This window comes from Papilio machaon, chromosome 6, assembly GCF_912999745.1.
Source record: "Papilio machaon chromosome 6, ilPapMach1.1, whole genome shotgun sequence".
Classification (NCBI taxonomy): domain Eukaryota; kingdom Metazoa; phylum Arthropoda; class Insecta; order Lepidoptera; family Papilionidae; genus Papilio; species Papilio machaon.
This window is the reverse complement of record NC_059991.1, coordinates 2,262,501-2,276,853: the sequence shown is the minus strand read 5'-3', so window position 1 is coordinate 2,276,853 and position 14,353 is coordinate 2,262,501. Positions and strand designations below refer to the sequence as shown.

Here is a 14,353-nt window from a genome sequence, read left to right as displayed (position 1 = left end):
TTGAGGACTTGACTTGGAAACAGCAGCTCCTGGGTTCGAATCCCGCCATGAACCAATGTGTTTTTCACTTTACATATGAACATTTATCAGACGTTCTTCATTCTGGTAAGATATTCTGCTAAGATATATGTGTGAAGTCAACCAACCCGCACGGGACTAGCGTGGTTGACTATGGCTTGTCACCCCTGACTTAGGGTAGGTTCCAAGCCCCTCAATGGGTACGTATAACGAGCTGATGATGCTGGTTGTTAATACATTTGCCTAAAATTAACCTAAGATTCATAATAGCAACCGAAAAACATGATCAACCAAGATCAATGTTATATGATACTACCTGTCGTCCGCGTCTACGTGCGCGCAATCAAAAAAAACATAATAAGTGGCCTATGAATTCTTCCAGACTATGTTGTACATGCGTGCCAAATTTCAGCAAAATCCTTTGAGCCGATCCCGAGACACCTTCAAACAAACATCCATCCAAACATTTGCATTCATAATATTAGTAATATATCTTGTTACATGGTCATCACTTAAATGATAAGTCACATGTCTTATAACATGTGACTATTACCAAACAGTTAACATATAAAATTTTTAGGATAAGGGAGAAAAAAATAAAACACCTTCAAGTTTTAGCTATTTATTCAACATACATAATATCTACATTTGCACAAATATATTATTATCGCATTAATAAACAGTACTCATAATGCTCAATAACACTTATCTTTTGTTCTTGCAAAATGTTTGCACTCAATTTGTGCCTAAACGACAATGTATTCCATAATCATATGGCTTTAATCATTGTCCCATCATGAAGTGGATAATAATAATATATTTTACAATAAATTAGTAAGATTTATAATAGTGCAACGGAGCAAACTAATATTTACATTTGGAAACAACATTTAATATCTCGTACAATGATTTGACGTCGAAATCTAAAAAAAAATAAACAGTAGTTCGCAAATTTCGTTTTTATTTTCAGCAATACACAAATTGACATTTAATTTGTCACTTGAATCGAAATCCTGGTTGATATTTGACTAAGGGAAGAAAATCTCCAATAAATTTCCTACACTACAACATGCACTCCTTGTAAATTTCGAAACATAGACGGCTAGGTTATTTATAAGCTTCATAAACCACACATAAGCTAAAGTACTAGACAGAATGGGATATTTATCAATAGCAATAATTATTTTCTGGTGTTACCAGTTTGAAAAATATACTACTATAGTGTTAACTATATACAAAATGTTGTCTGTTGAACCAATCAAAGTTTTCACATATTGTATTATGTTTTCATGGAATGTTTAAGCCTTATAAAATATGACTAGATACTACATTGCATAGTTTTAAACTATTTTGAGCACCTTTCTATTCAGCAGTGTTACAATGAAATATTTTAAATGTTGTTAACACCATAGAAGGTAATGTACTGATATATAATAAATACATATATAAGTGTACTGCAATTAGTATCTAGTCATTTCTAGATCAGGACACTGTAAAATGGATAACAACACAAACTCTATTGATTATAAGTATTCTAAAACACTCCAATACAATCCAGACATGTTCAATGGACCATCTGACATCTTAGCACAATATTGAATTAATCAGAGAATACAACTAAAATAATCATTCAAAAATATCTCTAATCGGGTAATTAAAAGTAATGAAAACAATTTCCTAAGCCTTTGACACTTTAATTCATTAGAGTTCAAAATAAGCTTAAATAATATGACTTATGAAACAGTATTAACTAATAAATTACAAACAAAAAAAAATATAATTGAGTAAAACAAAAATGGTGCTAAGATCAGATTATTATTAAAACAGTTGTCTTTCGATTACAGAAATAAATCTCATTTAAATTTATAAATAACATCAACAAAATTATATTTTGATTAAGAAGTACACGAGTCCAACACTTAACATAGAAAACTTCACACATTTGATTGATTTATTTGCGCTGAGCACTGGCTGTCACAGATATAAGATTGAAGGTCAAGGCATGATGGTCCAGTGCTGTACACTGAAACACACAAAATTATATCAAATTGTCACAAAATTTTAGAATATATTTTTCACTACTTAAACACCTTTATAGAACATGTTAAGTCTGTTGCATCAAAGAGAATTAATGGGGTAATACCTTAGTAATATTGTAAATGCAAAAGTTTGGATTGGATGGATGTTTGTTAGAAGGTATCTGAAGAATGGATGCATTGGTCTGAATGAAATTTGGTATAGATGTAGCACATTGACGTATAAAACATAAGCTACTTAACAGGTTTATGATTAATCTTACTAATATTATAAATGAAAATGTTTGGGTGGATGGATGGATGTTTGTTTGAGGGTGTCTCCTGAGATCTCCAGAACAGTCAACTGATCTTGATGAAATTTGGGACAGATGTAGAACATTATCTGGAAGAACACATAGGCTACTTATTAAGTTTTTTTTTAATTCCACGCAGACGGAGTGGTGAGCTACAGCTAGTAAGTAACACATGAGTGTAACAGTTATTCTTAGCCTAAAAAAATTCTATCCGAAGACAGAATTTTACGCGGACGAAGTCGGGGGCACAGCTAGTAATATATAAAGATGTGAGAAAAATATTCACAACTGACAAAGACCACCATAGTTGAAGACTAAGCAACAGACTAAAAGATCTAGACTACAGATTTTTATTTGCCAAGATCCTATCATTAAACATCTTTAATCTACATTCTTTACTTGTTAATTCAACATTGCATTGAGATATCATTTAAGGTACTTTTCACTAAAGTAAAGAAGAATAACATTAATGAATCATGATTATGTAAGATATCTTAATAATATTGATAATGGGAAAGTTCAGATGGATGGATGTTAGAAGATATCTCCAGAACGGCAACGGATTTCAATGAAATTTGATATAGATGTGGTACATAGTTTGAAAGAACTTATAGGCTACTGAGTTTTTATTTATTAAGACGGGGAAATAACCGATGACAGTTAGTTTTTTAATATATAAATAGAAATAAAAATACTAAACATAGCACTAATACACTAGTTTTGGGAATAAAAGCTTTTGATTTTATAAACTAAATGGGAGATGTCAAAATCAATTTTAAATAATAGCACAAATATTAATCATTTAAAATCATAATCCCACAAGAACTAAAATTTCCAATAGAGTCCCATCTTGTATAACTAATAATTGTTTAGGAACTAAAGGCATTCCTAATTATTTTTTTTATCTTATTGGTAAAGAAATGCAAGAATTACTTTTTTTCTATATTTGAACTTATTTCCTTTTTAAACAATAAACTGTCACACAATCTTATAACAGTTTGTACATGAGAAAAATTAATCAGCAAAATGTGTGCAAGATGCAACAATAATTCACCATTATTAAAATATGATTCTAAAATAATATAAATTAAAAGTATCAAATATATAAAAAACTAATAAAAATTATACTTACAGTTAACTTCAAGTATTTTCTTGAATTACTGGTTACCCATTTTAACCTTTGACGTCATGTAGATGCCGACGATGAGGCCGAAAAGACCAATGGCTGATCCAAAGATTTCTACAATCAGAATCTTAACAAAAAGAGCTGCATTGGCAGCATCCGAGAGGGCAGCTCCTGATCCCACAATGCCCACAGCGATACCGCAGAACAAGTTGACCAAACCCACGGCAAGCCCGGCACCGAACATCACATATCCAGCCATCCAATTCTGCTGCTTGATAGCTATGTCAGTCAAGGGTTCCGTGTACTTCTCAAGCATTCCGGACAGCACGATCGCAGTAATTAAACCGTAAATGGCCACGGCTTCACAAAAGATGACGGAGATCAGATTCTTCGTTTTGATACGCGGAGCTTTGACACCTCCTCCGACTATGCTCACTCCCGTCGTATGGATGCCCATAGCCGCGCCCACCACGGAAAATGCTACTGCGAAAGCTATTCCCAACGTACCCCACATGTATGGGGAAGTGTTTTCCAGGAACCATCCGAAACTTATTTGCTCACCTTTTCCATTCAGGACATAGTACAATGAAAATATAGGTATGACAATAGCCACAAGGAGCACCAGCAAATACGTTAAGAAGTACCTCATCTTGGATGATTTTGAGTCAATTGGAGCTGCTGAACCAGAAGATCCCAAAAGGGACGGCCTTTTTTTCTCTCCAATTACTGCCTTGACAGAAAACTCAAAACGAAGAAGTCTTGTGATCACAAGAGTTCAGAGACAAGGTAAATGTTGCCATTAATAAAAAAATTGTGCTATTTTAAAAAGACTAAACACTAACTAAAATTACATCGATCATTTCTCTCCTCGTGACAGTACTGTGAGCGTACACATTTTATTAAGGGCCTAACAATTTTAAAATTTACTTCTAAAATGAAGCATTTGAAAAACAAAGTCAATTACTAATGGTATGCCTAAAAAGCCAGAAACACAAAGAAAGGGAGGCAAACCCTCCAAAAGAAATTCCACTCAGTTAAAACGCCAATAATTTTAGTACTAAGTTTTAAACTAATCTAGATGTGGTTTTAAAAATATTAAGAGAATGGGAAAAAAATTAATTACTCGTAGTTAAGGACTAAACATATAGATATTTTTGAGTACACTTACTGGTTATTGTTGTTGAAGAAACTTCCACTATTGTTAATTTATTATCTGTTTTTCACACAGCTGATCATTGACAAGAGTCTTCGAATCTTTGAAAACAATAGATAATAGAAGCAGCAATGCGAATGTGTCATTGTTTTTATAAAAACATCATTCCGATTCCATTTTCCAAGTTACCAGTTATTGAATGTAATGACAAAAATGTAGTTTGATTTTTAAATATATTTTCAGTTTATTTTAATAAAACGTACCAGTCTCACTAATCCAAAAGAATGGCTTAAGAAGTAATTATGAGTTCTACGGAACCGCTACACAAAAATGTTAACATTTTATGCCAGGTTTATTGTTCGTTACTCGTACCTTTATATGTTTGTAGTAATTGTTATTTTAACAATTTTAACTGTGATCCCTTTGATATGTCACGAGTTTCCGTCATTTTCGGATCCCATTGTGGGATTCGAAACAAGAGGAACATCATTGGCACATCGCTTTATCGCTTGGGAAAATCTCATCGATGAAACAAGGCCATCTAAAAGACTCGCAGTTAACCCTAAAGAAATAGCAGATCAAAAACGTATGAACCATACCTATCACAACCGAATTCAGAATAAGGGAAAAATAAATCGTGAACGAACTAAGAATAAAGGCCGAAACAAAAAGAAGAAACCAAAATACTATTCTACTGGCATTGAAAACAAAATTGAGATTTCTGATAATTCATCTGCGAAACCTTCAGTAAACGGCCATGTTCATTGGGGATTTGGAAAAAATGTTTCATATGAAGATGTAAATGCACAAATGTTGAAAAATCATACAAGAAAACAGTGGATATCTTTAAAATCTATGCAGCGTACTCCTGACAAGATTCAACACAATTATGCAACCGGTATGTGTGGAGCTCCCGTTTCTGATTATGCTCATTTAGTTGTTTCTAACTCTGAAAATTCATCACTTTTGGAATTTGAAAATGTTCAAAAACTATGTAAACTACAATCTCTTCTAGTTCAATTAGGTGGTAAAGTGTATTACAAATTATGTCAGAGATCTTTGCGAGATGACGAGATGTGTTGTCCAGTGTGGAGTGTGCCAAATTATATAGCTTTAATGTCGGGTAAGACTTCATGTGAAAATGTAACAAAAGAAGATGTAATGAATGCAGTAGTAATTTTAAAGAAATGTGCCAGTTATTTCCATGACTTTAAACTAATGGCATCATGTGAACTAAACCAATGTAGGGTACCACAATATTGTTCACAGTACGATGCTGTGTATAATTTGCTATTTTATCTAATAGATGGCAATGCTTTCACTCCGCCTATGTTTAATAATACATTTGTTAAAAATGTTGTAATATTTCTTCCATTAGCATGCAGCAGTACTGTTCTACCTTACTATCAGAAATTACAAAGTTCAAATTTATCTTACGATACTCTAAGAATTCCTGCCATGGATTTTGGATTGAAGAATGCACTTTTTGATTTATGGATAATTCAGGATACATGGTTGATAGGTCTGGGAGGCATTTTTGTATTTATATGTGTATGGATTTATACAAAGTCTATTGTATTGACTTTACTGCTATTCATAGCTATAACTTACACACTTGGTGTTGCATACTTCATATATATTTATGTGTTCAATTTAGAATTCTTTCCCTTCATGAATTTATTAGTAATAGTTGTTGTGATAGGAATTGGAGCTGATGATGCTTTCCTTTATGTCAAAATATGGAAGATGATCAGCAATCAGCTGATAAGAGATAATATAGTGGTGCAAGAGAGTGAACTTACAGAAATAAAAAATGTTTCTAGTGCTGGTGAAACTATCTTAATACAAATACTTGAAGAGACTTTAAGGCATTCAATTCTTACAATGTTTATTACTACATTAACAACAGCAGTTGCATTTTTTGCATCGTACATCAGCTACATTCCAGCAATAAATTGTTTCAGTGTATTTGCCGGTACTGCAGTATTAGTTAATTTCTTACTCATGATAAGTTGGTTGCCAGTATCAGTATTTATATTAGATGTTAAATTGTACTCAAGTAGTAAAAAACCATGGAGTATTGTGATTTATAAAGCTATTAATGAAATTGGTGGAGATATCAGAGTTATATTGAATAGAATTATTATAGCATTTGTTACAAAATCATACATAGGTATTGTAGTAATTTTGGGTGCTATAGGAGTTGGTAGTGTTGTTGTAGTTTTTTACACCCCTGGACTAAAATTACCAGATTCAAGACAATTCCAGCTGTTTCAGACTTCCCATCCATTTGAAAAGTATGATATGGAATATAGAGATAGATTCCTGTTTGAAAGATTTGGTAAAGATTTAGGTGTTGGTAGTAAAATGCCTTTAAGATGGATATGGGGTGTAAAACCAATTGATAATGGAAATCACATGGATCCTGCTTCAACTGGGCATTTAGTTTTTGACACAGAGTTTTCTATATCAGAACCTAAGTCTCAACTGTGGTTGGCAGAGTTTTGCAGGAATTTAAAAGGGCAACCATTTTACCAACACACTCTCGGTCCACTATTGCCCAATTGTTTTATTGAAACCTTTAGAATGTTCATGAGCAGAAAATGCATTGATAATATTGATAAAGTAGATAGAACACCGTGTTGTGAATCTTCAAGTTTTCCTTATACAAAAGAAGTTTTTGACATTTGCATTTTAGCAGCAATGGAATCATTATATCAAACTCCAAGGCAACTTTTTATGCCGGGAGTGGCTGGTCCTAAATTTTTAAGGAGTGCAAATCCACCCAATGTGTCAGCAATTGTTGTAGAGTTTGAGAGTGTTGTTCCATATTCAATGTCTTACACTGCGATGAATAATTTTTTTCTACAAGTTGAAAATTGGACAGAACATCAATTGAAGTCTGCTCCTCCGGGCATGCGTAATGGTTGGTTTTTATCAGACCTACATTTTTACGATTTACAGAAAACATTAGCCAGTGGGACTGTGATGGCTTTAATATTGTCCGCTAGCTTAGGATTTATAGTACTTATACCTGCTACCTTTAGCTTTATCATCAGTATTTGTGCATTGACAGCTATGGTATTCTCATCTACAGTTACAATAGCCATCTTAGTGTTAAGTGAATGGAAATTAAATGTATTAGAAAGTGTAGCAATATCAACATCAGCAGGGTTAGCTGTAGATTTTAGTCTTCACTATGCTTTAAGTTATACAAATGCTAGTGGCACAAAGTCTACTAGAGTTAAGTATGCGTTGACAGCATCCTCTGGGCCTACTGCGGCAGCGGCTCTAACCACGGGGTTTGCTGGAATATTCTTGCTTCGGTCAAATCTATTACCATATTCACAAATCGGCGCATTTTTGGCGTTAATAATGTCTGTCAGTTGGGTGTATGCCACCTTTTTTCTTTGTTCCCTTCTTCAATTGTTTGGGAAAAATTCTGGTAAAGATTCAGCGACTGAAGAAAGGAAATCTGTCTCTCGCGTTAGTTCTATTTGTTCAGGAGTGCCTAATTTAGAGAGTCATGAATTAGAACATTTAGCAGACAGTAATCGCACAAATATCACGCACTCGCATAGTCCTTCTAGTGTTAGTGCTACCACCGTAGTTCTTCATGAGGACTGTCCAAACTCGCTCAGTAGCTTTGAGAAGAAACATAGTATTGATGTAGACAATGACTGAATGTTTAGATGTATTATATAACTTTATACTAATCATAGAACTCACTCAAGTTTGGAGTATTTTTGCAATTTTGCAGTATTATTTTGACTACTTTCTTGATCTTTTGTAATGTAAATTTTATCATGATTGTAACATTTTGTATATATTATATTTACTATTTTATTATTGTTAAACAACAACATTTAGGAATTATTGTGACAATAAATAAATAGTTCACACAGACAATATGTAACAAGTGAGCTTAGCTTGATTATAAAAATTTTGGTTGCATATTAATATATTAATTTTAAATTCCGACCTCATGTGTACTATAGCATCGGTATATGTATATAATTACTTGAATTTCCTTGTCAATTTTTGGGAAATAAAATGTATCCTAGGTATCTCACATATTCAAGAACAGTATTAACCAATAATGAATTTTCATTTTGTAAATAATCTTAGAAAAAGTTGTTTACTTTGAAAATATTATTTTTGTCCAATATTTCATAAAAAAACAATGTTATTTGATATATTGTAAAGTGATATAAAATTATTGAACGAAGAGCCTCAGGATATTATTAAATAAACATTTAATATATTGCAAAAAGTTGTACAACTCTTTACATATGAACAAAATTATATTTTTGTTACAAATTTATTGTGACAATTTAAAAATGCAAATTATAATCGTAAGCCTAATGACCTGATAGATGTAAATTGTGCTCAATGAATGCATTTTCACAGTATAAATATAGTATATATAAATAAATGGTTTATGTTGAATCTCTAATAATATAGTATTATTTGTAAGTGAACATATTATGTATGTCCTGTATTATATGTGTACTTAATACTAAATACGTCAGGAAATTAAAATAAAATGTTACTTTTTCAAATGTTTTGTTTCAATTAACCCCAAGAAAGTGTAAAACTAACCAAATCTTACTAAAATTAAAAATGCAAATGGATCGATGGATGTTTGAAGGTATCTCCAGAACAGCTGCATAGATCTTGCTGAAATTTGGCATAGATGTAGAACATAGTTTGGAAGAACACATCGGCTGCTAATAAGTTTTTTTGTATTCCGAGCACCAGCTAGTCATTGAATAAACCTATGTTACAATGTAAATGGTCGATTTACAATATGTATGCCTTATGGAGAGATTATAATCTAACGATGTTTTCAAATTAACAGTAACAGATATGCCATAGGTAGATTCCATTATTAATAATTTTGAAGATTTTTGACCTTCACTCCTCTTCTAAGGATATTAAAGATTCTTCGAATATAAATAGAATTTATGGATGTGCGAATAAAAAATACATTTTTACCTATAAAATGGATTTTACAAGCCTTCCATTTATTACATGGTTTGAAGCATTCCTGACTAAAACATCGTATGCGTAGATTGAAACATAATACATTTTTGACATATGCCACAGAAGTGTCAAAATGAAATGAGCCATAATTCTATTTCTGTGATTCATGCAACAAACAAATAAGTGTAATACGTCTTACTCATCAGTAGTTTTGTGATATTAATTAAAGGCCACAAAATGTTTTCTTCAAATCCGAATTACACGAAGCTCAAAACTCACTTAAGGCTGGCTGTAAACCGTCTTAAACTAATTGAAAAAAAGAAAACCGAATTAGCTTTAAAAGCTCGTAAAGAAATTGCGGAATACATAGCTGCTGGCAAAACTGAACGTGCTAAAATCCGAGTGGAACATATAATCAGGTATTTTTACTGTAATTATCATCATCATGATAAAATATAACGCATTAAATAGGATCATGTAAACTTGTGTAATAACTTGCCTTCGAATTCCGTGTCTCAGTTTTTCTATTTTTTTAAATGGCTACTTGTTTTAGAGAGGATTACATAGTAGAAGCGATGGAGATTGTTGAAATGTACTGTGACCTGATACTAGCAAGATTTGGTCTTGTTACTCAAATGAAAGAATTAGACGAAGGTTTAGCTGAAGCCATATCAAGTCTTATTTGGGTTGCGCCACGAATGCACACTGATATACAGGTATAATAGTTAAGAAAATCTTTCTTAGTGCCTTTCTAATTAAATGTTACAAAGGGCTTTGCACAATTTATTTAAGAATATAATATTTTCAAGTACATTGTTTACTACTTGATGTTCTAAAAGTTTAATTAAAAAATATTGTTTTCTAATATTCAATGAATTTAGTAATCGTTACACAGTAAGAAACCTATTAAATAAAAACTTTTTTTAGAAATCATTTGGTATAGTAATATTAATTAATATTTTTTCAGGAACTTAAGGTAATTTCAGATTTACTGACAGCAAAGTATGGTAAGATTTATGCAGATGCATGTCGCAATGAAGATGTGAACACAATAAGTGACAAACTGAAACACAAGATGTCTGTACAGAGTCCACCCAAAATACTTGTGGAGAGATATCTGATAGAGATTGCTAAGAAATATAATGTAGAATATGAACCCGATGAACAAGTTATGAGAGAGGAACAGGGTAAGAATTTCATAATGCAGTTATTGTAAAGACTGTTCGTTATAAATCTGTCAATTGTTTATGGTTTTCCTTCATTTTAATTATTGTTGGTTATAAGTATACTGGCTTATACCCGCGACTCCGTCCGCGCGGAATAAAAAATAGAAAACGGGGTAAAAATTATCCTATGTCCGTTTCCTGGTTCTAAGCTACCTGCCCACCAATTTTCAGTCAAATCGATTCAGCCGTTCTTGAGTTATAAAAAGTGTAACTAACACGACTTTCTTTTATATATATAGATAATGAAAATTATTTTTGTTTTTCAGGTCACATGTCAAATCATAAAAATAACATGTGTATTCCAATAATGCTTACAATTTACATTGTTTTAGGTCGAGATGCATTATTAATTGACATCAATGGGCCACCAATGCCTCCAGGGTTTATAGGCTTTCCCTCGCAACCCCCTATGCCCCAGATGCCCAGCATGCCTGGTTCTACTGTGCAGCCATTCTCTTATCCTTCTGGTGTAAGTTATACAAAATGTACAATCAACAGCTGTTAGCCATACAATAAACTTTGCCCCAATACCTACCTGAAATAAAGATGAACCTCCATGAGCGAGACACTTGGGTTAGAGACCTCTATAAATGAGATTGATATTTATATAATTTATGAAATAAACAATAATCATCTAGTTGTAATTTGTTGGTCTTTATAGCACAATATTATAATTTTTTCGTCTATAATTTAATAGAAATGGAGATTGTCAAATATCTAAAAAAATAAGAATATGAATGGATTCCTTTATTTAAAGTCTATATGTAAAATGTGACTAGTTTTCAAAGTACAGTACAATCTCACTAATCCGGCACTATTAAAAACCGGAGGGTGCCGGATTATTGGAATGTTCGGATTATATTACTGGGTTATACTGAAAAAGTCATCGGTAATAAATAAAATCACAGGTATAGTGAGGAAAGGGAGGCGTGGGCGGAAGGTGCTGGATTATTGGACGTGCCAATCTATCGAAGTGCCGGATTAGTGAGATTGTACTGTATTATGATTTAAAAAAAACAATTCTATAATAGGCAATTATGAAATAATTACAGTATTTAAGTATAAATTTATCTTGCAGCAACCTTCTGGTGGTAAAGCTGGTGGATTTATAGCAAATCCCCAAAACAATTATCCGAGTGGCCCCAGTGGTTCACCAATGAACTATAACTTGCCGCCAGGAGTTGACTCAAAGAATTTAAGCAACAGTTTTCTTCAGGTAACTTTCAGATATATTTATACAATTTTATTCATGTATACATAATATACATTTAATTTGTAATTACACGAGCTGTTGCTCATAACTACGTCAGCGCAGATTAAAAAACATATATATTAAGTAGCCTATGTGTTCTTCCAGACTATGTTCTATATTTATGCCAAATTTAATCAAGATCTGTTGAGCTGTTCTGTAGATACCTTCAAACAAACATCCATCCATCCATACATCTAAATATTCACATTTATAATATTAGGAAGATTTGAATAAAACTGTTATATTTAGCTCAATTATAAATTAGCATAAATGTGTTAATATTTTCTTTGCAATAATTCTAAAGCTAGTTTTATTTTTCATGTAGTTTGTAGCTTGAAATTTTTTCATATACATCTGCACATAATTTATTGTCTATTTTCACTTCATGATAAAGTAAAGACATTTATAGTAGGATTGCATGTACTTGATATTTTCATAATTATTCCGACACCTTGCAGTTAGAGATTCACTCAGTTTGTCAAATCATAAGCAAGCGTTGGTCAATTTTTGGATCAATCTTTTTTTCTGCTTACAGGAAGAAATGCATAATCTACCGCCTGCTTATGATAGTATAGCACATGATATGGTAATGTCATTTTTATTTAATTTTTACAATGTAGCTTTTTTTCATCTAGTTCTAAATTATTCTTGAATATTCATATTTTTTAACATACAAATTTTTAATGGTTTATATTAATATTACTAGCTGTCGCCCGCGACTCCGTCCGCGCGCAGTTAAAAAAAAAAAAATGGGGGGGGTGTTATGACAAATAGATGTTAGCCGATTCTCAGACCTACTGAATATGCTCACAAAATTTCATGAGAATCGGTCAAGCCGTTTCGGAGGAGTACGGGAACGAACATTGTGACACGAGAATTTTATATATTAGATGTAGAACAAACCTTCTTTAATTTAATTATTTCACAGCCGGCACATGTGCCGACACCACAGCCGAGGTCTCGTGTACCACAGAACTACTTCCCGGAACTGCCAGAGTTACCATCAGTACCATCAGACTTACCACTACCCTCCGTACCACATAGCAACAGCAACAACACTCCTAATGAATCCAGTGCTCCAGATGAAATAGATTTTGAAGATCTCAACAGACGCTTTGAGGAGTTAAAGAAGAAAAAGTAAACGGGAGTGGCTGTAAGTTTGTATATTTAACTTGGCACATCAATACCAAGGATACTTTTCTACTTGGTGTGCCAACTTAAGTATTAGTTGTACAATGCTTGCATATATATGTAAATTTATAAAGGAAAATAATAATTAATTGTAGCTTGCTTTCAAAATTACTGTTTTAAGAAGGTAAGTAAAAATGTCCCTACATATGCTGACTATGGTCCTCAGAAAAGAGGACCCCCAGACTGTCTACGAAACTCGTGCAAATGACCAAATTCTTTTTTTTTTGCTGATGTTACATTATTTTACATTTTTAAATTACTCTATGTTAAGTACATTGTACAATGTTTATGTATGAAATATTTTGATTTATAAATACTTTTTTAGATTGTAATTATATTGTTAATGATCAAGAAACTTTTTTAACGCTAAATAGCATAGATACTAATATTGATTAAAAATTAAGTCACAAATTTCATAATAAAGTTGACAATACTTTTTATTCTTTGTTTCTAGAGCAAAAATGTTGAATCTATAAAACTAATTTAATCGCTATTAAACATATAAATAGACCAATAAGGCTATCTGAACTGTTGGGAATAAGTCAAACTAAATTATGACAGCACACTAACGCCCTCACGTCAACGACAAAAGACTCTCAAAGATTCGACAAGATTCTCTTTTTACTGTAGCTGTCATGTAATTTTTGATGTGAAACATCTATAGGATCACTTGTAAACCGAATCGTTGGCCTACCGACCCGTCGCCACGGCAAGCGTCGCCACGCTATACTGAGGTATACATATATATATATTTTATTTTAATAATATTTAATATTATTTATTATTATTATTCATTCCTTCATTCATTAATTACTTCATTAATTCCTTCCTTTATTCATTTAATATTTTATGCATATTACTTGTACACACACGATGTTTCACATCTGCCAGGCGTCCCATGACGACTCACAAGTTTTTTTTTCTTTCATGTCACTTTCTATCTAAGTAGGTTTTATATATATTCTGTCAGAAATAACCGCGATAGCAGCGCCCCTCACCGGTTCAGATATTCTTGTTTGACTACATATAAAAAGTTTATTGAACAAGTCGCTTCAGATTGTTAAAATTGTAT

At 32.4% G+C, this 14,353-nt stretch overlaps 3 protein-coding genes across 4 annotated transcripts; 2 read left to right on the top strand and 1 right to left on the bottom strand.

The window, feature by feature from the left end:
* Nucleotides 1–624: 624 nt before the first annotated feature.
* On the bottom strand, nucleotides 625–4,257 carry LOC106715993 (V-type proton ATPase 21 kDa proteolipid subunit). The gene is made up of 2 exons (XM_014509407.2): nucleotides 3,480–4,257; nucleotides 625–2,041 (listed from the first exon to the last, which is right to left on the bottom strand). The coding sequence occupies exon 1, from the start codon at nucleotides 4,120–4,122 to the stop codon at nucleotides 3,505–3,507; it is 618 nt and encodes a 205-aa protein (XP_014364893.1). The 5' UTR covers nucleotides 4,123–4,257; the 3' UTR covers nucleotides 625–2,041; nucleotides 3,480–3,504.
* Nucleotides 4,258–4,779: 522 nt separating this feature from the next.
* On the top strand, nucleotides 4,780–8,360 carry LOC106716012 (protein dispatched). The gene has a single exon (XM_014509436.2). The coding sequence runs from the start codon at nucleotides 4,957–4,959 to the stop codon at nucleotides 8,308–8,310; it is 3,354 nt and encodes a 1,117-aa protein (XP_014364922.2). The 5' UTR covers nucleotides 4,780–4,956; the 3' UTR covers nucleotides 8,311–8,360.
* Nucleotides 8,361–9,738: 1,378 nt separating this feature from the next.
* LOC106715987 (IST1 homolog) lies at nucleotides 9,739–13,463 on the top strand. 2 transcript variants are annotated; one of them, XM_045678322.1, is made up of 7 exons: nucleotides 9,739–10,031; nucleotides 10,166–10,328; nucleotides 10,580–10,799; nucleotides 11,171–11,307; nucleotides 11,917–12,054; nucleotides 12,626–12,676; nucleotides 13,019–13,461. In XM_045678322.1, the coding sequence occupies exons 1-7, from the start codon at nucleotides 9,850–9,852 to the stop codon at nucleotides 13,229–13,231; spliced, it is 1,104 nt and encodes a 367-aa protein (XP_045534278.1). In that variant the 5' UTR covers nucleotides 9,739–9,849; the 3' UTR covers nucleotides 13,232–13,461. The 2 variants fall into 2 exon arrangements, with proteins under 2 accessions (XP_045534278.1, XP_045534279.1); XM_045678323.1 differs by lacking the exon at nucleotides 12,626–12,676 and having other exon boundaries at nucleotides 13,019–13,463.
* The last annotated feature ends 890 nt before the right edge of the window (nucleotides 13,464–14,353 follow it).

Excerpts from the sequence above, each read along its gene's own strand:
- LOC106715993 (XM_014509407.2), bottom strand. The coding sequence starts at position 4,122 with ATGAGGTACTTCTTAACGTATTTGCTGGTGCTCCTTGTGGCTATTGTC.
- LOC106715987 (XM_045678322.1), top strand. The coding sequence starts at position 9,850 with ATGTTTTCTTCAAATCCGAATTACACGAAGCTCAAAACTCACTTAAGG. Across the intron at positions 10,032-10,165 it reads CGAGTGGAACATATAATCAG|AGAGGATTACATAGTAGAAG; the intron begins GTATTTTTACTG and ends TACTTGTTTTAG. Across the intron at positions 12,055-12,625 it reads TAAGCAACAGTTTTCTTCAG|GAAGAAATGCATAATCTACC; the intron begins GTAACTTTCAGA and ends TTCTGCTTACAG.
- LOC106716012 (XM_014509436.2), top strand. The coding sequence starts at position 4,957 with ATGTTAACATTTTATGCCAGGTTTATTGTTCGTTACTCGTACCTTTAT.